General features: G+C 37.9%; 1 protein-coding gene across 4 annotated transcripts in view; it reads right to left on the bottom strand.

Annotated features, from left to right (window-relative positions):
- The window catches only part of LOC752954 (transmembrane protein 106B), a 29,849-nt gene extending 6,835 nt beyond the window's left edge, over window positions 1-23,014 (bottom strand). Inside the window, exons 1-7 of one of the 4 annotated variants that reach the window (XM_030990713.1) lie at window positions 22,880-23,014; window positions 12,325-12,628; window positions 11,060-11,123; window positions 8,417-8,576; window positions 6,480-6,623; window positions 2,260-2,303; window positions 479-529 (exon numbers count right to left, since the gene is read on the bottom strand). In XM_030990713.1, coding sequence (XP_030846573.1) covers window positions 479-529; window positions 2,260-2,303; window positions 6,480-6,623; window positions 8,417-8,576; window positions 11,060-11,123; window positions 12,325-12,598 — 737 coding nt within the window. In that variant the 5' untranslated portion in view covers window positions 12,599-12,628; window positions 22,880-23,014. Of the gene's footprint in view, window positions 1-478; window positions 530-2,259; window positions 2,304-6,479; window positions 6,624-8,416; window positions 8,577-11,059; window positions 11,124-12,324; window positions 12,629-18,945; window positions 19,235-19,802; window positions 19,901-22,879 lie in introns of those variants that run through there. The other 3 variants (XM_030990710.1, XM_030990709.1, XM_030990712.1) reach the window with 3 other exon arrangements.
- Window positions 23,015-24,731: the final 1,717 nt, after the last annotated feature.

Below are 24,731 nucleotides of genomic sequence, written 5' to 3'. Positions count from 1 at the left end.
GAGATCATAGAAACTAAAATCATGGTTTCACTATGCTTTTGAAATAAAGTGTCAATTGAGAATATATACAGCCATCCTCCCACACAAAAACATTGAAGTTGGCGTACTTAAGAAATAAAGATAAGATGATAATTATTTACCTTGCTTTTGTTATGGAAAGTGTTGGAGATCATAAAAACTAAAATCAAAGTTTCACTACATAAACCTATTGAATATAAAGTGTCAATTGAGAATATAATATACTAGTACAGGAATGTTCCTACACAAACACAATGAAAGTTGGCGCACTACATGTATATGTACATGAAGATTAGTTGATTATGGAAAGTTTTGGAAATCATATAAACTACAATCCAGGTTTCACTATAAATAAACTGGACTGTTGAATAATTAAGTGTCAATTGGGAATACAATGTAAAGGAATCTTGCCACACTAACACAATGAAAGAAGATTTTATGAGTCATACATAATACTCACACAAACTGCATATAAATCACATGTGTTGGTGAGTCACCTGAGCAGTACGACCTGCAAGAGTGTGATTAAAGGATTTAAAAATGAAGTCACAAGAGCACGGTTTATTCAGAAAGATGCACCAAATTTATTGAAGAGCACATTTGTCACAAGTCAAACACAAAATTTGAGTATTTACAATAATCAGGGGCATAATCAGGAATTTGTGAAGGAGGAGGGGAGGAGGAAGGGGGGAGGGGGGGGGGGGGGGGGGGGGGGGGGGGGGGGGGGGGAGGGGGGGGGGAGGGGAAGCGATGCACATTATTCTGAAACCTGACACAATTACATGGGGACAATTTTATTGTTGGGTTGGTTTCCTTATGATGTACATACTGGGTGGGTTTCAGCTTGGATGTGGATCCCATCCTCAATTGTTACTGATGATAATAATAATGTCACTGTCATATTAAATTCTACGATATTAGGAGAATCGGCACATGCAGTCTTGAACATATAGGCCCCAATTCACAAAGGAGGTCTAACTTAACCCATGGTTTGAACCCTCATTTACATAAAATTAGCGCAAAATAAGCATACCTTGCCTTGCGCACGTCTGATATTGGACCTCTGACTGTGTCGCGCTTATGTTGCACAAATTTTAGACCATGGGTTATGTAAATGAGGGTTTAAAATGTGGGTTAAATTTAAACCTCCATTGTGAATCCGGGCCATACAGTATATACAGACACTACAGTTACTACAAAAGGTTTGATCCTCTAAACTAGTGTATGTAACCTCCCCATGCATGCATTAAAGCCCCACTGCACTACTTATAGCTACTTGCGCCCTCTATATAACAAACAATGCCTAATTGGTGCCTGTTGGTCCCCCATGATCCTCTTTTTTCTTATGTTAATTGAGAGCTGATTTGATGAGATAATGACCTGTCAGTTACCTTACAGGGAGGTCTAATCCCCCTGGCCAAACTAGTGCAGACGGGCTTTAAAGATAAAGGTGAGTTCTGGTAATGCGATTGCATTGTAAAAGAAAAGGTGTGGAATGGATCAGGAAAAGTTGATCGTGTAGCATGTAAGTATTGGTGTGCATTGCACGGTTCTGGAATCATCAAAATCATAATAAATTTAGCCCAGTCTTGATAAAGTAACAAGCACTGTACACAGAAAGATGTATATGGGACTACACAAATGGTGTCGGGGCTAGTACTACCTGATTTTCGTATCTTTCTGTGCTCATTACTCAGCCAGTATACATGTTCTTCTAAAATTGTTTGGCACATGACATTTATTTGTAATCTTGAACATTCAGTGTAACTTTCATTTGATTCTGTGAGAATTCATTTTTTTTTTTTTTTACCAGAACTCAAGTTTATCTTTAATCAGCATGGCATTCATTCCCATGCTTGACTCATCCATGGATCACGATGCTCTTACACACAGGAAAAACATTATTTTTCTTCAGCTAACATGACTTCCTGTGGCATTCAAGTGATTTTTTTTTTCTCCAGTCTTGGCTAATTTATCTAACTCTACAATGTCCTCTTGACAGATGAAAGTATGATTATTCATAAGTATAAAAATAATTCTCTTGGAATTGAAAATAACAATGAGTGCTACACTATCAACAATTAGTTCCTGGTATTTTTTTTCTCATGAAGATACGTACATGTACATAATATACAGGGGCGTTTTCAATGAAAATGGAACATTGTAAGATATGCGGGAGTGATAATTACGAAAAATGTATAAATAGTCTTTCTCAATTCTATAATTAAGTTTAATACTCACACTAAAAACGACTCTGTGAAGGTGGCTGTAACGTTAGAAAACATCTGAAGGAAGATTAAACATTTTACAGATTAAATAAAAACTTCACAACAAACATGTTCATATGATACAGTATACTGTACCATTCAGTGATATAGTGAGGTGTTCAAATTTACATACATGTATAAAACATTTAATCCACTGATCAAATCCAAACTTCAAAACATCCTTCTTTTTGTTTTACCTGGATATTTTTGGCTACAAAGAAGAAAATAGTCAGGGCCATGTTTAAAAAAACAACTTGTTTTCAACAGTAGTTGTTTCAAGCTACTGAAATCCTTGCATTTGATTGGCTATGGATAGATTTCACGTTGACCATATGGTAGGAATGTTTCCCAGGGAGTGGAGATGGTGCACATTGTGCATGAATAAATCTGATGACTGTGGCAATAATATTTGTAAAACGCTTTATAGAGACGATTAACCATATTAAGCGCTATATAAATCCAAATTATTATTATCATTATCATAATTCGATTCAACTCAAATTCAATTCAAGGTTTATCAAAATATATCTTCGCAGTCGTTGATGGCTGAATTGTGATATAGTTTACAGATGAAAACATGACGAATTAAAAAGGACATAGATTGACATAAATTTAAAGCATTTGGTTATTTTGGAGAACAAGACTAAAGGATCGATCGAACAAGAGACAAACTTGAAATGAGAAATAAATCATCTATTCCCTGTATATTAAAGCTACATACACATATTTATGAACACACATTATGTGGCAAATCATTGGAGATATACTTTCCCTTGAACCAATAGAATCACTGATTAATACAGGTGTCAGGCTAATCTTCTGCGGCATAGCAATCATTACATAATCGCAAGGTCTTTTAATAACAATGGTTTTAGTTTCCTCAATTTGAAGGTTTCTTCTTTGAAAAAAGAAAAGCATTTCAATATAGCTCGAAGGTCCCTTGTTGGTAAATAATATGCAAAGAAAGTACATTCAGATTTGTTACTCATTTTAAAAACCTAGAGTAAATTCATACTGAAATTATGGAAACCCCAAACCTTTTTTTTTTACAGATAATGGCAGCCATTTTTTTTACTAAGAAGCTTCTCAAATTTCAAAAATTAAGCATTACGATTCTTCCAATTCAAGGCATGAAAGTTTTAAACCACTAAATCTGCTAAAAATTCCATGCATTGCAGGTTTCTGTTTTTTCTTCTTCCAGTAAGTTCTTTTGTTCATGATGGAATCTACATGTGTACATACTACATGCCAGGGAAAAAAAATACTTTAACAATTTCGGGGGCTACTTTTCAAGCTTGCTTGCATGAAAAAAACACTCTATAATTAGTTTTGCATTGAACTCTATGCAAAATTTTTTGGGCTCTTTTATGACTTTCGGGGGCTCTTTTGGGCATTTCGGGGGCTACTTCGCCCCAAGCCCCCAAGTATTTTTTTCACTGCTACATGCACCTACAATCAAATGCACGAGTATATCCACATGCCCAGTCTTATTGCCACATCCATAACACATTCTCCTCTTAACATGGGTAAGATAAGAGAAGCTTGGGCCCTGTTACTACATGTAGGAGCTGTGATCGATTCCAATCAATGGCAAGTCCTTTAACAATGGCAAGTTTACAGTCTCCTATCTCGTATGTACATTAATATCAATCGCAAATACATGTAAGTAGGGATTAATCTCAACTATTTATAACATGGGGCCCTGCCATGGACTGCATTGTGAGTTAGAATCATTCCTGAAACTTGTATGGTTCTGTCTTTAATTAAAGGTATTACCTAAGTAACTTTGCCTCTGATTCTAAACAAAATCCTGGATTTAGCTTTAATTATGCTGCATTCATAATTATGAACCTTTAGGTCACAAATGAATCCCATGACTTTTACAAGCCAATCACATTTTTACTTATAATATCAAGATATTCATGATTTGAATTCAGAATTTAATAAGAAATGTTTTTGAACAGTTTTTTCTTAACACTACAGTCTATAAAGGGAAATGAGTATGGTGAAACTGGTCACTCAAAATATTTTACTTTTTTGAAGCACGTCTTCATGATCTTTTTATTAGGGCTTCAATATTACACCATATCACAGACACTGATAACACGTAGGGCCATGCATTTGTAAAACTGTAAACATAGTTAAACAATGCCTTTATCCCTAACAGACATATAAAAGCAGAAGGATTACATAACACATGTCAACAATCATTAAGATACCCATCAGGTCGCTTGAAGGACAAATCAATACAGGAACATTCTTTCACTTCTGTGTTTGCCATCAGCCCACATCAGAACACTGCATGACAGCATAGACGTAATAGAAATGATGACAGCCACATATTGTTCGGCAGACAAGGGGGTGTTTCACAAAGATCCTAAGTTGAACTTATCTCTAAGTTGGACTTGAAAATATTTTGTAAAAGTCATTTTAAAAAGCATAAAATGATGATTCAAATCATTCATATTTTCTGTTATAATGGGAGATTTCATGTTCTTGATGTGGACGTTATGAAAAGTCTAAAATCTTGGATTTTTGCTTTTGAATATATTTCAAAATAAGGCTACAGATGGCTCTCCATAATATTTAAGTCCAATTTAGAGTTAATTTCGACTTTGAATCTTTGTGAAACACCCCCCAGATTTTATTGAGGGTTGTACATGTATATCGCTGGCTCTGTAAACAACAGGGTGGATTCACAATTTACAGTTCTCTCCCCCCCCCCCTTCCACCACCCCTCCCCCTCCCCCAGCAAGCCACAACACTAACAGGCTAATTTTTCAGCTCGCGGATCGCAATCTTTCAACCAGTACAGCGAAGCAAAATGCTACCCACCGATCGAAATTACAAAAGTCGTCAAACTGTAAATTCATACAGTGTGATTGATTTTCATTGTTCTGATATCAGCACACGTTTATGTATTGAATTTGGATGTCAAAATCCACCCATCAAACGATTCTGACTGAAAATTTGACCTGTTTTTCAACAATAATCAATAAAAATAGTCAGTTTTGGCCAAAGATATTTTGAGATGGTCGTACATGAGATTCTCTGCGGTCAATGTCCTATACTTCCCAAATTTCAACCTTCAATCCAGGACTCGACTGTTAACTTAACCGTAAATACAATCTTAAACCTAATCTGAAAAACAAAAACATTTAAAGGCATTGGGCATCTTTGTCTCAGATTCTAAACAAAATCCTGGATTTTAATAGCTCATGCTGCAATCATAACGATAAACCTTTACGTCAGTCAGGAATCCCATGATGTTTACAAGCCCATCGCCCATTTGATTATCAAGATATTTATGATTGGAATTCGAAATTTAAAAAAACGTTTTCCCAACGTTTATTTATATCACTACTGTCTATTGGGGAAAATGAGTATGGTAAAATCGGTCACTTAAAGATTTTTACTTTTTTGAGGCACTTCATGATCATTTTGAAGCGCAATTTTGTTAGGGTTTCAATATTACACCATATCACAGACACTGATAACATCTCGTATTTGGCATTGTTAAACAATGCCTTTAAAACCGTAACCGTGATAATATCAGTAAAGCGCTTAGAGATGGTATTCCGTATTATACAAATGATGCATGCGCATGAGTTCATTATACGATCTATCCGCACTTGAGTTGAGGCTGTGTGTATCGATCGCAAGAAGCCGTTAGGCTGAGTGCAATAGATAGAACGAGGGCGGATAGATCGTATAATGAACGAATGAAAACATGCATCATTTGTTTTATACAACGAAACTCCTAGATCCTGGTTATTTGATGTAAAAAGATTATTTCAAGATTGTTTCGTGACAGTATGGCTGACAAATAAATCTAATGATAATAAATTTAATAGGCTTAATTTAGTGCGCACACATAGATAAGCTGCATGCACACTTACCTCCATACATATTTAGACAATAGTGCTGTGCAAGAATACGCCCACACGCATTATAAGCGCTCTAACCTCTACGCGCACTATTGCGCATTATGTATACGCACTAAAAAAAGTGTGCTAATACTGGTAACTATTGGACGCTTTTTCATGAAAAAATGTGCGATAGTCTCAGTAAATGAATCACACGTGACCGCGCATGACCAATCATTTGATTTGAATCTAGGAGTGAGTTGTATAATAAGCTCTATATGACTCCAGATTATTATCATTATTAAATGGAGAATAGTATTTTTCTCACCTGTGAATTTGTGTGTCTACCGCCTAAGGTAAAGGGCATGGTTGTTACGTTGGAGCCTTTAAGGACGTCACTCCAGTAAGCAGACACGGTAATGTTCTGTGCATACACAGGAACAAAGTTCATATTTGCCAGAGAGAATTCCATCTGTTGTTGAAGATATGCAAAAGAAAAGGAGAAAATATTATTCGGTGTTAAAGATAAACTTGAGTTCTGGTAAAAAAAGAAAATGAATTCTCACAGAATCAAACAAAACTTACACTGAATGTTCAAGATTACAAATAAATGTCATGTGCCAAACAATTTTGGAAGTAAATGTATAATGGCTGAGTAATGAGCATAGAAAGATAAGGAAATCAAGGTATAGTAGCCCCGACACTATTTGTGTAGTCCCATGCATATACATCTTTCTGTGTACAGTGTTTGTTACTTTAAAGACTGGGCCAAATTTATTGTGATTTTAATGACTCCAGAACCTTGCAGTACACACTAATACTTACATGCTACATGATCAACTTTTTCTCATCCATTCCACACCTTTTCTTTCACAATGCAATCGCATGACCAGATCTCAACTTTATCTTTAATGGATAATCTTATTACGGAGAGAATAGACCTCATTGCCCTATGTTATGTATATATGTACCAAATAAATAAAACATTTATCCAAAGTCCTTTGGAAGTGGATTGTCCTATAATAATAGTGGGTTCTTGTATAGCGCACATGTCTGTCAGACTTGACCCTCCTGGCGCTCCCAATTATTACCCTGGCTTTAGCACGGCTGCCATACGGCGCTCTAGCATTTCAAGGAATTAATTCCAGAAAGGTATATTATTATCATTTATTTAAAAAAAATTGAAATCAATGTGATAGAGCCTCGCATCAGGCAACAACCTGAAAACTAGCATCCTTGTTTGAAATTACTGAAAATTCTAGAACTGGGTTTAATAACGGTATTCTTTTTCTTCTTCTTCCTCAATACGTGCGACAGACTTGTTAGTCCATGTAGAGACACGGAAACGAGGCACGTGGGCATGGCATAGAACGATCTTTCAGGAATTTTAGCGCATTGGATCTAAAGGAATCAGTTGATCCCATGTTGTTAATGCTATCAGGTAATTTATTCCAGTCCTTGCACGTACAAGGGAAATGGCAGAACCTCGTATGCCTTGTGCCATGAACCGGGATTGGATTTTATTTCATTCATTAATTCATTTATATATTTATCTATTTATTCATATATTCATCTGTTAATTCTCATGCATTCATTTCTTCTTTCTTTTCTATTTATTTTGGGGTATAGGGTACCCCCCCCCCATATATCAGAGTTAGTTGAAGCACCCAAGTACATGTAACATAGATTATTACTTCTTGTTGAAAAGAGAAGGTACACAACGTCTAATGCGATGCCAAAGTCTAAAGCAGGGCTCCCACTTAGCCGAGTTGGAGCCTCGAGTTGTGGCGAGCTGGCGCGATCTTATGGCAAGCAGTTTTATCATTTAAACATAATTCTTGATATCAAGAATTCAATTCTTGATATCACGAAATCGAATTCCTGATATCACGAAATCAAATTCTTGATATCAAAAATTACCATTGCTTTACAACGTAAAATTATTTCTTGATATCAAGAATTAATTTCTTGATATCAATTTATAATAAAACGGCTTGCCATAAGATCGCGCCAGCTCGCCACAACTCGAGGTTCCAACTCGGCTAAGTGGGAGCCCTGCTTTAGACTAAAGACTCATTGGGAGGAGGAGATACATATTTCTTTGTGATTCATTAATACAAAACAGCTGTTTTATTTATATTAACACAGTTTCATAATGACTTGATGATATAACATGAAGCAGAAAAAACAGCTGTTTTATTTATATTAACACAGTTTGAAAATGACTTGATGATATAACATGAAGCAGAAAAAAAGACTGTTTACCTGAAGTTGTAGCCTCATTTCTGAAGTAGTTTTATTCAACCAAACATCCGCCGTTACTACGTCATCTACGGATAAAAGAACCGCTTTCGGAACCAGAAAGCCGCACAGCACCCCGGCTATTATTGCACAAGCCATTATAGATATGATTACATAGCACCCCCTGTGAAAAGGACAAAATAGAGTATGACAAAAATCAGACAAAACAGGTTTTTTTCACAAAACTTATCATCAGTGACAAATGACAGTTTTTGTTATTGAGCTACTGAAATTCATGCTTCTGATTGGTTGTCAGCAGATTTGTCACTGATTTTTGTCATTTTTCATTGAAAAAAGGCTTTGTAGAAAACGGGTACCTGGGCTGAGATGTGATTAGGACTGGAAAGGTAAAGTTGCTCTCAACAAACAGACAGACAAACAACCATACAAATAGAGAGACAAACATGTATACAAACAAACAACAAATATTTCATATCACCTATAACCTAAGGAAACCTTCCTTTTTATGGAAAGACCAAAAAATAGGCCGCATGAACAAACAAAATACTTTCTTGTTCTAACACTGAAAAGTAAAAGACTTTCTGTTTTGTTTTATTTAGATCAAGTATCGACTGTTGGGAGCCAGAGGGGTGTCATTCTGTGCTGAAGTCTATGAATTAATCATTCCATACCAATATGGCTGGACGTGAGAACCCAATGTACATGTTGTGTATAATTAGTCCAAACACATGCATCATTTACTTCAATGCTAACGTTTACCATTCATTGTTGACAATACCTTAACAGGCTATACACATAAATAGATTTCAGTCACCATTGCATAATGATTAGCATTCATTTTCACAGATCATACCGTAAGGCAAATGATTTTGAAGTACCTAGATTTCATGATGCCACTGACACAATGGGTCAAGGCCATTTCATGTTTGCAAAGGAAATACACTCGACAACTCCATGCATTGATAATCATTAAAGGTAATACAAAGTTTTGGAAAATTTTGAAAATTGGCTGGATAATGATTCTTTACAATTTTGATATATTTGGATGCCCCTGTGGACGTATTATAAGCACCAGAAAATTTGGTCCCTATAAAAACACTACTGCTTTTGAGAAAAATTGAAAATTGGATACCGGCGCTATATAAATATCCATATTATTATTATTATTATTATAAAAATTTACTGGTGCTCCCGGTAAATTTTGATAAATTTCAAGTAGCGCCTACGGCCATACAATGGTAGCTGCGACCATGAAAATCTCAGAATGTGTATTTGTGATATATAATTTCCAAACTGGATAAGCCAATTCGTCAATTTTAGTCAGGAAACATTGTTTATAGCTAAATTAATATCTTGACCTTGAGAGAGAGCTATACAACATAAAGAGCTTATTATTTACAATATCATCACTTTAGAGTCGATTTCAAACGCGACAACCATCACTGAATACTGTAGGACCGCATATGCTTCCAATATGTTCTTTTGAACTAAATTCATGACCCCATACCAAAACTTTGTAATACCTTTAACATAACTTTTTTTATATTGAAATCTAAACTACAGAACGATTCTCCTTCAAAACCCTTGATTTGAATCTACTTCACACCGATCTACCAGTACAATTTGATTATAAAATTTATAGTTTTACATGGACATTTTCCCATTGTTTAATGTGAAAGCCACCCTGATATTGAGTTGGTTTTCATGAAAGCGGAAAAATGTGAGAATTAAACTAGAGAAATTTTGAGCAATATTCGCTTAAAAGTAGGAGAGATATGATTTTTTAAAGTTGTCATCAGTGAAAAACAGCTGTAACGCATCTTGCAGGCTTCTGTCCAATTTGCTCTGTACAGAAAATTTCATAAAATATTTTCTTAGTTATTGATGACAGAAGAGATACATGTATGTTTCATATACGGGTTGTATAAATACATATTTGCAATATTTATCTTTAGTCAAACAGTGTCAAAGGAAAGTAAGTTGTAAGCAGAGTCTCAAAGGTACTATGTCCCTTTTGAAGCCAACCTCAAATGCTGTAGAACTTTGCAGGAATTATGAATATGTCATGTAGTCTAGATCTATGTCCTATCTGTGAAATTTAAACGTTAGCAGTGTCCTCATATTCAAATTATGCAAGGAAACCCGTTTACTTGCTAGACTTCACTGTCAGACACTATTGAGTGACTGACTGGCTTTTTTCTTCTTTGGTAATAACATACACTGTACATGAAAAGAGTTGTAAAGGGTACATGAGCATTTTGTCTACATCAATAACCCACTTCTTGTGATGGCCAAGATTAAACTGATTGAATCTTTGCGCAGCATAAAACGTATGACCATTTGGTACAATTGTCTGAAAATCAAGACTATTACTTTTGGGCTCTATAGCCCTAAAGTCGATTTGACAACTAATAGTCGTTATTTTCCCACTTGAAGACATTTTCAAGCCCCACCTTTTTTAGGGAAGTTCTAAATTAGTATTATCTTTCAAATGCAGTTGGAATTTAACTTTTTCATTTTTTTGGCCTGCAAATGGGACATAGTACCTTTAAGTTTAGTTAAGAAAATTGGAAGGCTATTGGCTACTGTTACACCGTGGGCACGTATGAATCAAAATTCAAAATAAAAACAATAAGGTAGACTTACGTTCTCCTAGGTTTCAGTCTGTCATCGTTGTAAGGAATTAAGGCTACAAGATCATCTTCTCTACCTAGTCATAAAACAGAAAGAAAAAAGTTATATGTAGTGGCGTAGCCAAGGGGAACAAGGGGGCACATCCCTGAATCGAATGGGGACAAAAATTTAAGAAATCAGAGAGTGAGAGAGAAAAGACTTAAGACAAATGGTGAAAAAATGAGAGAGACAGGAAGAGGGGGAAAGGGAATGCAAAATAATAATATGATCCCCTCCCCAATGATAAGTCGATAAGCATGCAGAGCTGCCAACCTTGTGTGACCAAAAAAAAAGGAACCATGATGGCAACTAAAGGAATTTCAAGCAAAAAAAAAAGAATTCATTAAAACGAAACTTTTAACCACGCGCCACACACTTCCAATGCACAGAATGTCCATTCCTCACGCTGTTTTTTCTCCTCCATATTAGGACCTATAGATACATTAAGTAGGCATTTTGTTTGTTATTTTGGTATTATCGACGTTTCGTTCTTTTTGATATTTTCCTCTTCAAGTATGTTTTCAAGTATGTTTTAACCTCAGTTTTTTTATTGAATTTGTGATCAAATTAACATTTAAGGGCAGTTGTTGGATGTGCGCTATGTAAAAAAAAGTTATAAAAATTATAAAAATTATTTAAAAAAAAAAGGATTTTATGAAGAAAAAACGTACTACCATGTTTGGGTTTTTTCATCAAATTTTGCTAAAATTTTGCTGTTTCGAACGACCACACAACATTTCAGAATTTCTGTTCATTTATGTCCATCAATGCTTCATATTTGTTTCCCCTTAACCAGTGCAGTTTCACCAAGGAGTGTCAATGAACGTTTGGACATCCTTGGTCTCATGAGGGATGTCCTCATCATCAGCTTGAGATTGCCAAATAGCCTGCCATTTCTGATTTGGGAAATAAGCCCAAAGTGACATATCACGTCATCATCAGCTCGAGGCTCGACATCGAAACTCGAGCTCGAGAAATTAGCTGGAGATATTTTGCTCAGCGTTTGTGCTTTGGGCTTTGAGTCTTTGGGCTGGTGAAGATGCACCGGAAAAATAGCGGGATATTTTGCAAACTCGCCCAATATATCTTGGGATGAATATATCGACAAAATTTCTCGCTAATTGCAACTGCGGGCTGATTAGCTGGATAATTTGCGATCGGGACAGTTAAAATAGCGGGTTATTTGACAATCTCGAGCTGATGAGGACAGGCCCATGAAGCAGACCTTACACACTAACCTCTAGGGATTTTCCCCAAACCGTGGCAGGTTGGGCATGTGAAGCCGTTGGAGAGTTCCTCGTACGTGTAAATACCATTGCCGTTGCTATCGTCAGGAATGGGCGTGCTGGGGTTCGGGGAGGAGGGGTCTGCCAGGGTTGCCTCGATGGCGCTGAGGTCGTTGGAACGGTGTCTCATGGTGGTGGTGGGTTTGTTGCTGACGCTGCTGCTGTCTGCTACATTGTTGCGAGTGTTGTCCAGCAGGGGTTGTTTCTCTGACTTACTGTCACTCATGGCTTCTTCTGTGGAGCCACCATCACCATCCTGTTTCAGAGTAAAAATGGATAACATGACAGTCAATTGAGTCCAAACAGCAATAGGCTAAATCCTAACCAGTTGTAGACCAAACTGCAATTTAATAAGCTAAATCTTAACCAATTGAAGACCAAACTGCAATTTAATAAGCTAAATCTTTACCAGTTGAAGACCAAACTGCAATTTAATAAGCTAAATCTTAACCAGTTGAAGACCAAACTGCAATTTTTAAGCTAAATCCTAACCAGTTGAAGACCAAACTGCAATTTAATAAGCTAAATCTTAACCAGCTGTAGACCAAACTGCAATTTAATAAGCTAAATCCTAACCAGCTGTAGACCAAACTGCAATTTAATAAGCTAAATCTTAACCAGTTGAAGACCAAACTGCAATTTAATTAGCTAATATTAACCAGTTGTAGACCAAACTGCAATTTAATAAGCTAAATCCGAACCGGATGTAGACCAAACTATGCAAACAGCAATAAGCTAAATTACAAGTACTTTATAGAGATATCCCATGCATACATGTACACATCTCCACTTGAGTATGATAAATGTATCAGTACCTCTGTACAAGTACCTATACATGTTAAGTCACTGATTAACGACTATGCATGTACAGTACATGTATGTGTCATCACTTAATACTTCAGTTTAAAAAGCAGTGGTTTTCTAAAGCATAATACAGTAGGAACCAGTAACCAGGGGCCCGTTTCACAAAGCATTTTTTCAATGACAAATGACAGAAATCAGTGACAAATCTGCTGATAACCAATCAGAAGCAAGGATTTCAGTAGCTTATAACAAACACTGTCACTTGTCCCTGATGACAAGTTTTGTGAAACGCCCCCCCCCTCCCACCCTGGACATGCAAAGAGCGAATATGAGGTTAGCACTTTGGTGCTCTATAATATGAAGCGAGTCTCCTCATATTCCATAGAAATAATTAAATACGTAAGTCAGCTCAGCTGGAATCATTGAATTTACACAATCACATGCAGTCACACATCAAGCTAAAGTTGACAGGCCTGTCCAGGCTGCTGTCATTTTTTTCTCACGAGAGTTCTGGACCTTGGCTGGTATGTTTTACATCATTCGCAGCTTGGAAAGAGGCCACAAACAATTAGACTTTTATTATTTATTGCTGTGCCTCACTATTTATAAAGGCAAAAAATAGAACTGAATAAATACTGAGATTCGAATCCACAACTCCAACATTGTATTACGCTGTCATGTACCGATTGAGCGATTGGTTGATGAAAGGCATGGGTTTGCATAATTATTATAACCCTTTAAACCAACCCTAAAGGTTACAGTGTTCGCATAATAATAATAATAATATTTAATTTGTATATAGCGCAAGCTCAATTTGGGCTCGCTATATGGAATGAAAAAATAAGACACGTCCAGGCTATGTACATTACATGTAAATGTACATGTATAGTATACTAAATAGTCAAAGTTTCCTTTCACATGGCATTTCCATGTTATACATGTATGTTCCACCTTTTCACATCATAGCTGTCAAAGGTAAAGACCAGTATTGGAAACGCCTCAATTTAAAAAAAAAAATGGAAGCTCTTATTACCAATCATGTGAAATAATATGTTTTGACCAATACATGATGATAAAAATTTTGCCGAGAAACCGCCTACTAATTGATATATTTGGTAAATTAATTTATCAATAAATTAGTTTATCTATTGGGATGTGAGAGATAAATGCACGTGTCGCGCATGTGTGCGTAGTCCCATATACATCTTTCTGTGTACAGTGCTTGTAACTTTACGAAGGCTGGGCCAAATTTCTTATCATTTTGATGATTCCAGAACCTTGCAGTACACACAAATACTGATATATGCTAGATGATCAACCTTTTCTGATCGATTCCACAACGTTTCTTTCACAATGCAATTGCATGACCATAACTGGTCTTTATCTGGTCTTTAGCCACAGATAGACTTGGTTGAGTTCGGACGTGTGCTGGTTGTGCTCCGGTAAAACGGGCCATCCACCTGCTTTCCGGGAAGCAATTAATAATAAAAAATATATCTTTTTCAAAAGCTCAGTGTATTGAGTCTTTTGGGATCTTTGATTTTTATTTTGGATCAACATTTTATAGTTTTATCATCGTTTTTTAAATCTTAAATTTGTTTTTTGGAAAAGGATTATTATTTCAAATCATCATAGCGTTGTTTTTGTCATCAAACTTCAAAGTCATAGTAACAGGCGTATACGCTGGGAACGCATCCAACAAGTCTTATCAACGCGCAGCGCAACAAAGTCAGCTGTGGCTCAATTTTCAATTGTGACGTCATCAGAGTTGTCTACGTGACGTCACCTGAATATCCTTTACTTGAATATATATGCTAATATATGCACATTTATGTTACTATTAATATGAAATAATATAAATAATATAATAATTACATATTACTGGATTTGTGGAGATATATATATCCATGTATGCATGTTATAGATGTATGCATTTTGTTACGCTTTGTACTGATATGTGCGTTGGGTGTGTTTGAGTGCTGATAATATTAATATTATTTAGTTAACAATTCGGTATTTATTGTTTTTTATTTTTCCTGTTTTACGTTAATCATAATTTGCTCTTGAACCGGTTGGGTGAGTGGTACATACGCGGCATTATTTTACTTGTAGGCTCTGTATAAGCTTGGCTTGTTAGAGCTTTTGTGAGTAGTGTGCCGCGGGGTTTCATATCCTTAAACTGCTGGCGAACAGAGCAACAAGACCAAGCTTTATAATTGTTAGGTTTATCCAATAATAGTTTGTCCAATAATGCCGAGTTTGTGCCACGGAACTTAGTCGGACATTTCAATTATATTCTTTTTATGTCATACGTCTTTATCTTTTTTATATGTTAGTCTACCTTGCTGATACCTCCTCAAAATATATATGATAGACTATCATTAATTCTGCTGCATTACCATATAGGTTCATAATATATAGTACATATATTATACATAATTTTTGATATACATTTTTTTTTCTTTCTTTCTTCCCCGTAGCATGAGAGTAATTTTAATTGCTTCATTCTTGTAATTAAGTGAAATGTTATTCGTTATTGTATAATTGTGTTAAGTGGGGGCACGCAACAAGAGTCCTATCTCGCACCCCGGGGCAACGTGTCTGACACGGCCGGTTGTAGCAACTACTTCGAAGATCAAGATTAAGATTAAGATTGAGAATAATAATAATTTAGACTTAGACTTAGAGTAATATTAAGATTACGATTAAGATCAAGACCAACATAACATAATGAAAATGCCCAATAGAGCAGCATCCCAGAGCAATTCCGCTGAGGGACCCCTCTCACGACCGGCCCTGACGGTGCTATCATGGAACGCCGAAGGTATATCAGATGCCAAGGAGGAAGTCCTTGCACATATGTGCAAACAAATGAACTGCGATGTGCTATGTCTTCAAGAGACTCACCGCGGCAGCGACAATCCACGGCCCAAGATCAAGGGTATGAAGCTTGCCATCGAGCGGCCACATCGCCAATATGGAAGTGCTATCTTCATGAACGAGAAGATCAGACCGGATTCTACATCCTATACCCACAATAACGACATCGAAGTGCTGAATGTGACAATCAAAGGACTAACGATCTCCTCCATCTACAAGCCACCAAACATAAGTTTTTCGTATCCTTCCACCACTACCAATAGGCATATTGTAATTGGCGATTACAACAGCCACAGCACGCAATGGGGATATGATACCACTGGAGATGATGGAGCACTAGTTGAAACATGGGCCCAAAACAACGACCTAAAACTAATCCACGATCCAAAGCTCCCAAAGTCTTTCGCCAGTGCCCGCTGGAAGAGACGTTACAACCCGGATCTAGTTTTCTGCAGCAGGCTGCTTGCTCCCACCAGTCGTAAGTTTGTAGCTGAGCCGATTCCAAGATCCCAACACCGACCCATCGGCATTCAACTGACTGCAGTTATCACACCAAACAAGACCCCGTTCAAGCGCAGGTTCAACTTTGCTAAGGCAGACTGGCCTGCTTTCACCGAACACCTTGATCATGCCCTAACACATCTCCCTGCAGATCCAAAGAACTATGAATCCTTCATAGATATAGTCAAGAAGGTGTCACGTACACATATCCCAAGAGGCTGCCGCACGACATACATTCCAGGCATCGATGAGGAATCAAGTCAGCTTCTGGCAAACTACACCACAGCCTACGACACAGATGCCTTCTCAGAGGATACCATCAACCTTGGAGAAGAGCTTATATCAAGGATATCTCAACGACATAGGCAGATGTGGCAGCACATGATTGAAACAACAGACTTAAGACACAGCAGCAGGAAAGCGTGGGCCACCATACGCAAGCTCGGAATTGACAACACCAGAGCTCAACAGCATTATAATGTTACGGCTGACGAAGTAGCAAATCAGCTGTTGAAAAATGGAAAGGCCTCCAAGACGACTAATTCACACAGGCACAAACTACCTGGAGTTGACCAGAACATGTCTCTTTTCACAAGACCTATTTCTGAAGAAGAACTACAGAAAGGTATCTCCACGCTACACGTCAACAAGGCGGCAGGCATCGATGACATCAGATCGGAGCAGATCAAACACATGGGCTCTGTAGCACAGAAATGGCTGCTAGACATGTTTAACAACTGCATCGAGAACACATGTGTCCCAAAACAGTGGCTCCGAACCAAAGTCGTCGCTATCCTCAAGCCAGGAAAGGACTCGAACGAAGCCAAGAACTTTCGACCGATCTCGCTCCTGTGCCAAACATACAAGCTGCTTGAACGCCTTATTCTCAACAGAATTGGGCCTCACGTTGACAGCCAACTGAACTGTGAGCAGGCAGGTTTCCGACCAGGAAAATCCACCACGGGACAACTTCTCAACCTGACCCAACACATCGAAGACGGTTTTCAGAACAACCTCATCACAGGTGCAGTATTTGTGGATTTATCTGCGGCTTATGACACTGTCAATCACCGAAGGCTACAGACAAAACTTCATGACATCACAAATGACCTCAAACTCACCAGATTCATTCAGAAGATGATGCAGAACAGACGCTTCTTTGTCGAACTGGATGGGCAGAAGAGCAGATGGCGGAAACAGAAAAACGGTCTCCCCCAGGGTGGCGTCCTGGCGCCAACACTCTACAACATATACACTGCTGACATCCCTTCAACAGAGAACACTCGAAACTTCATCTATGCAGATGACACCTGCATCACAGCCCAGCATAGTACCTTCGAAGCTGTTGAACTCCATCTCAACACAGCGCTCGCAAGCCTTTCGGAGTACTACAGAGCAAACTACCTACGGGCAAACCCATCCAAGACTCAGGTGTGTGTTTTCCACTTGAAGAACAGGGAGGCAAAGAGAGAACTGAAGCTAAAGTGGAACAATGTGCAACTTAACCACTGCGAGCATCCAGTGTATTTAGGTGTAAAACTTGACCGCACTTTATCCTTCAAGAAACATATCGAGAAGACAATAGGCAAAGTAGAATCTCGAAATGCCATCATCGGGAAGCTAGTATCTTCACACTATGGCGCTGACCCCAAAACTGTACAAAGTGCAGCTGTTGCTCTATGCATGTCATTCGCAGAATATGCTTGCCCAGTTTGGAGCAGATCAGCCCATGTGAAGAAGCTTGACACCACACTCAATAACACATATCGAAAGATAACAGGATGTCTGAAACCAACAAAAGTTGAGGAGATATATCACCTCGCTGGCATTGGATCTCCTAACCAAAGGCGCACTAACACCTGCCTAAAGGAACGGATGAAGCAGGCGACAGATGACAGACACATGCTACACGGATACTTACAACCCCACAAACGACTTATATCCCGACACAGCTTCCTCGATTCTGTCCCACCACCTGAACAGAATCCTCCACCATCAGTCAAGCCCGTACTCATCAAAGGTCTTAACCTGAAGTGGCCGGAGTGGCAATGCCTAAATCGAATGCGGACGAGAATGGGACGGTGTAAGGTCAATATGGCAAGATGGGGCTATGCCCATGAAGGAGATACTCTCTGCGACTGCGGAGAGACTCAGACGATGGACCACCTCTTGCAGTGCGGCGGAACGGGTTGCACAGATGAAGACCTGTCCCTTGTTAATGAAACGGCCATTGCAGCAATCGAGCGATGGAAGAACTTAATTTAATTTAATTTACTTCTAACTTAAGGAACTTTACATTACTATCTTGATCTAAGGAGACACGAACGAACGATCTTTAATACAAACTCGATCCACAATCACATCCTCGATTTAATAACATAGATGTACCTGGCCTTGATGAATGGATATAAGAGGAGGTCTGATCATTTCCAATCTTCTCGACATGGTTAAAAATAAACAAAGACAGCCAGGTTAGTAGGACTTAATTGGAGAGGAAAGAGTTGGAAGTAAATGAACAGGTGTAATTCCAATACACTTCTGATGGTAGATAAGGTTGAGTCATGATCGAATCAATATATCCTGTCCAACACTTTTTCTTTCCTCATCCCTGTTTGGAACTCTGCTACTCTCTATAACAACTAGCTCTGTCCCTGTTCCAGTTGCATATTCACATACATGTGCAGTGCAGAATACCAGGTACAATGACAGTACACCCTGGCTATTCAATGACATGACTGAGCTTTCAAAAAGGCTACAATACCTCTTTGTCATGAAAAAAGTCATGTGACCTTCAATTGAGCAAAAAGTAAAAAGGTACACAAACTTTTCCCAAAAGAGCTCTATTGTCACCGGGGTTCTTTGCAATCTCCTAGACAATTGATGCAGAGCATGGATTTTCTTAGTTTTCATAGGGTTTTAAGTGCTTTTGAAGAGGACAGTGTGTTTTTTAAAATAAATATTTTGTATAGGGGGGTGGTGCATCTATATGGGCATTGAGAAATTCATTAAAGTTAAAAAGAAGGGGGAGAGGGCAATTTGCTAGAAAGTAAGAATTAAAAACAAAAACAAAAACAAATTAACAATACCCACTGTAGTGTCTGTAGTGCCAGGCCAAAGTGTCAAATTAAATTGATCAGGAATGCATTTACGGTACTGGTAAGCAACATGCAGTAAGGTTAAAAGTAAATAGAAATGAAAGAATAAAAACATACAAGTACAACTACAAGGGCTAGAATTTCACGTACCGTATATTGTTTTTCCTGAACCATTCTCCGTTTGCGTTTTCATGATTTTCCAACAATTACAAACCAAACTTGTGGGGCAAACCACATCCCAACATGAACATGAACATGTACAGTGTAGCTCTCTTAAAAAAAAACTAAGTGTCCACTATAATAATTCCTGGTTAAGCGAATACACAAACACATTGTACTGAACTGCTCTAGTTACCTGTAGGCCCACGTTGCAGATGAACAAATATTGACTCTGGAACTTGTGTCTCTGAATCAGAGCTAATAAGCAATCATGTGATGGTCTTCAAGCTAGTCTTTTAGAAATGAGTTTGGAGACTAAAACTTTGTCAATTCAATGATTCTCAGAATCTCAGTCTTACGAAGAAAACATTTCAATCAAAGACATTCCACCAATCTCCTACAGTAAAAGCATACATTTTTGCAACATGAAACTGAAACTTTTGTGATTTACGAGTGATTTTCATGGCAAAGAAGCTTCTGTGAATTTGCAGAAATTTCAGTTTTGCCGCCCTCAGTCGTGATTCAGTTCTATTGTGGAATGAAAACAAAACTCTGTCAATCTAAACTGCATAGGAATTACGTTATGGAAATTTTCTGTGGTAGAAAATTCCTTGTTTTATAGTATCTAAGGGCGTGTTTATGCTTAACTTTTTCTGGCCAGAATCAGGCATCTGTTACACGTTTAGTTTAAAACACGGTTGCGTCCTTTCCCACTTTTGTAGAATCACCGAAAAATGGCGATATCGTAAACTCACAAAAAGATGCGTTTACAATTTGTAAACGCGTTTAAATGGGGTCAACGCACTGACCTCTAGTGGGTCTACGCAGCATGCACAGTGCAGATTTGCGAATCCAGCTGCAAGGCCAAAGGCCACCCAGGGAGAATTACCTGGAGGAGCCAGAGAATTAGTGAGCATAAACAGTACACCGTGGAACTGCGATTACGATGAGCGTTACAAATCGCTCATTCTGCCTTCAAAATTTAAGCTTAAATGCACCCTAAATCATGTATACCCTGTGTAAACATACCACTACTAAAAGTGCATCCACCTCCTGCCTAGATGAAAAAGGGGAAGGGAAGGGGGGGGGGGGAGGGGGCATCGGGCAAGCTTTAGCAAGGCAATGAGAAAAACCTTTTGGAGGTGGGTGGGAGGGGGGTAGGAACAAGGATATTTGAGTGAAAGCTTAAAAGACTTCATGAATGGGGGGTGCTTCACAAAGACTAAGATCGACTTTAAGTTGGATTTAACTAACGCAGGTGCTGAACTTTGGAACAGACTACCTTTAAATGTCAAAAACTGTCAAACTGTTAACCTATTCAAAACTAGTCTTAAGACACATTCATTCAAAATTGCGTTTGATAATTAATTAACTCTGTTCACTTTGATGTGTATTCCATATGTATTGCAATTTGTAGGTTTATTTGCATTTTTAGTTTTGTTTAAAATGTAATTGTAGATCTATATCAGTCTATTTTGTGTGTTATAGCGCTTAGAGACTTCGGTGGTAAGCGCTTTATAAGTAACGTTTTTATTATTATTATTATTATTAACTATGGCAGGCCATTCATGCCACTATTTGCTCTCAATATTTACTGGCATTGGTCTCTCAAGGGACGTACAAATCATGGTCACAAATATATCAACAGGATTTACATTTTTTGATAGTTCATTATTGAAGGACAAAATAATATCTAAAGATTGTAATTGAGAGACCAATGGTGATATCAATCTGTGGCGGGCCCGCGTGCGTGAAGTTAGTGACTTTAATGGTCATCATTGTCATAATATGAATTTATAATTATGACTAGATCTATGAGGATCTGAGATTGAACAGTCGATATAGTCTACTTTACGCATGCTCTCGGGTGCTGCACCCCTTCGTTGGTACGGTATGCAATTGCAATGTAATTGTGCAGCGGTTTGCCGTGAAACCTGTGAGAAAGTGTAGACCTAGACTATATTATAATGTCTTCGTTTTTTAGGAAAAATACTCTAAAAAGATAAGAAAATTGACACGAAAAGTCGAAAGGGGTAAGAAATATCTAAGTTATAATGACTAGATTCTAATTCTAGGCCTATTTCATGACCATTAATGCATTATTGATGAGTATTAAGTTGATTGTTTTGTATGTTTTAGTAGGGTATCTCCGCGCCGGAGTTACAGGTCAAAAATGGGTACGAAAGTACACTAACGCCAACCATCGTACATCGATCCATCTCTCAATCTCATAGCCTAGGACTAGGGCCAGGCTAGGGGCAGGGTTAGACCGAATTTTCCGTCTCTTTCGTTCGTTAGCCTCTTATTGGGGTAGGGTCGGCTCTCTCTTTAGAGACGGAAGCCGTTTATACACATGTCCTTGCTAACGCCACGGCCAGTTCTGGTCGTAGCGTTTTGCCCCCAAAATCCCCCAAAATGTCATTTTACCTCGAGCATGTTATATTGTAAATTAGGCCTAGGCTATAATAAATCAGTTCCACTTACCAACTTGACTGAAATAATCAGTTTAATAGACTAGTCCCTTTTTAGGAAATTATGGGTCAAAATCGGAATCCATGTTGAAAAAGATTTTCAAAATGGATTTCGATTTTGACCCATAATTTCCTAAAAAGGGACTATTAAACTGATTATTTCAGTCAAGTTGGTAAGTGGAACTGATTTATTATAGCCTAGGCCTAATTTACAATATAACATGCTCGAGGTAAAATGACATTTTGGGGGATTTTGGGGGCAAAACGCTACGACCAGAACTGGCCGTGGCGTTAGCAAGGACATGTGTATAAACGGCTTCCGTCTCTAAAGAGAGAGCCGACCCTACCCCAATAAGAGGCTAACGAACGAAAGAGACGGAAAATTCGGTCTAGGGGCAGGGTATACCTCGCGCCTCGCCCATCGCGCGGCAGACACAACGTCTAGGCCGAGGCCCTACTAGTCTGGTACCGGTACTAAGTTACAGCTCATCTCGAAAAAAAAAAATCTTCAACAACAATCGTTTCATCCTAGATCTATTTTTTTTTTTTTTATCTAGACCCTCTATAGCATTAACAACATGATCTAGACCTACTTACAGCTTGTGCACTTGGATTTGCTGCGGGAAAAGGATTTCTTCACTTGATTCTCGATCTCCGCATCATATATCAGCCAGCATGGAATCTCCTAATTTATAATGATCACCAAACAGCGGATCGGAACAATGATATTAACGCTGTACGAAAATGATCTCTGATGATGATGAGAGGGCGGCGCTAGCGAAGCCACTCCAGCAAAGCATAGAGAGTCAATGCTAATGCGTGGCGAAGCGCAGCACAGCTGATATGCAAGGCCTCTTCGCTCACCATTCTAAAATAGCAAAATCTCTTGAATATTTCGAAATGTTGTTAAAACCAGTGGCGGATCCAGGGGGGGGGGGGGGGGTTGCCCGGCCCCCACCCCTGGGGAAAAAATGTGTAAAAACACGTTACTGAATTTTACCTTTTTTTGGAGATGGGCCCCTCCCCTGGCGCTCAAGGGGGGGGGGGGGGGGTGTGCGACTTTTCAAAAGGCCCCCCCCCCCCCAAAAAAAAAAAAATTAAAAAATCTGTGAAATATATATGAAATATATTCAAAAGCAGAAATTCAAGTATTTTAGACTTTTTATTAATTCCACATCCAGAACATGAAATCTCCTTGATGATAGTATGAATGATTTCAATAAACAATGAATGCCTTTCAAAATAACTTTTACAAAATATTTTCAAAGATGCTAATGGCTTTCCATATTTTTTAAGTCCAACTTAGAGATAAGTTCAACTTAGGATCTTTGTGAAACACCCCCCAGGTGTAAACAAGCAGCTATAGGCCTAACCAGTTATGAAATATAAGAACACAAATGTAGGTTTAATACACGTCAAGCTTTGCAGCGACTAGGAGTGCTGTGGATGGGGGATCGGGAACAGGGAGTTGGAATCTACCCGGCCGGCCTGGGTGGAGGAAGCGTGCAGTCTCCCCTCTCTCATCGATTTGTTGGATGTTTTTGCTCTCTTTTCAGAAATCCGATTATCTGAGATTTCAATGACTTTTACCTGAAAATACAAAGAATGAGCGAGAACTGTTTTTTTTTTTGCTCCTTCCCTCTCTCTTTCTCTAGCTATACAAGCAATCTCAACTTTGAATCACTCTAGAAATTAAGAAAAAAAATTATCTGCTTGGAGTTTTTCAATACCGGTACTCGTTATCTCCTCCGGGGTTGGGTGAAGCAGAAGATATATCCCTGATTGAAATACATGTAGACTGCTGTTGATTTTTGGGCATTTTCAGCTAGCGTTTCATTCTTTTTGAGAATATTTATGCCTTTCACTTTTTTTCTTTCTGTTTTTCCAGACTGATTTGCTGGGCTACCTATATAACTCTGCCTCCTTATTTTTCTGCTCCTTGTTATCTCTATAGAAATAGCTCTTGAATTTATTTCTTGATCCTCTTTGCAATCATGTTCATGTTTAATGTGTTGTTTTATAGCTTGACATATAACAAAGTACATATATTATACCACATAATTACAAAGCAAAACTAAAAACAGTAACAAAATAACAACCATGAGACTCTTGTATGAATCATATTATGTACAAATCGTTATTCACGTTTCTTTTATTAAAGTAATCAAAACAAAGAATAAAGTAACATATATTTGCATGTATAAAGACATTTATATTTTTGTGGAAGAAGAAAATAGTGCATTTTTAAGAAAAGAGCTTCACAATATATATATATCATAATAAATGAGGCAAAATATAACGACCAAGTCATCAATCCCCAAAACATAAATTGTTTTTAATTTCTCAAGTAAGGGTTTACATTTACATCATGTTAAAACACCAGAAAATACAGATTCCTTTGTAATAAGCCCACAATTTCTCCTTAAATCCTTCCCTGTGTATCTGCACA

This window comes from Strongylocentrotus purpuratus, unplaced genomic scaffold (genome assembly GCF_000002235.5).
Source record: "Strongylocentrotus purpuratus isolate Spur 01 unplaced genomic scaffold, Spur_5.0 spur5_scaffold_19, whole genome shotgun sequence".
In the NCBI taxonomy this organism is placed as follows: Eukaryota; Metazoa; Echinodermata; class Echinoidea; order Camarodonta; family Strongylocentrotidae; genus Strongylocentrotus; species Strongylocentrotus purpuratus.
The sequence above is the reverse complement of the archived record's forward strand: the minus strand, read 5'-3'. Positions and strand labels throughout refer to the sequence as shown.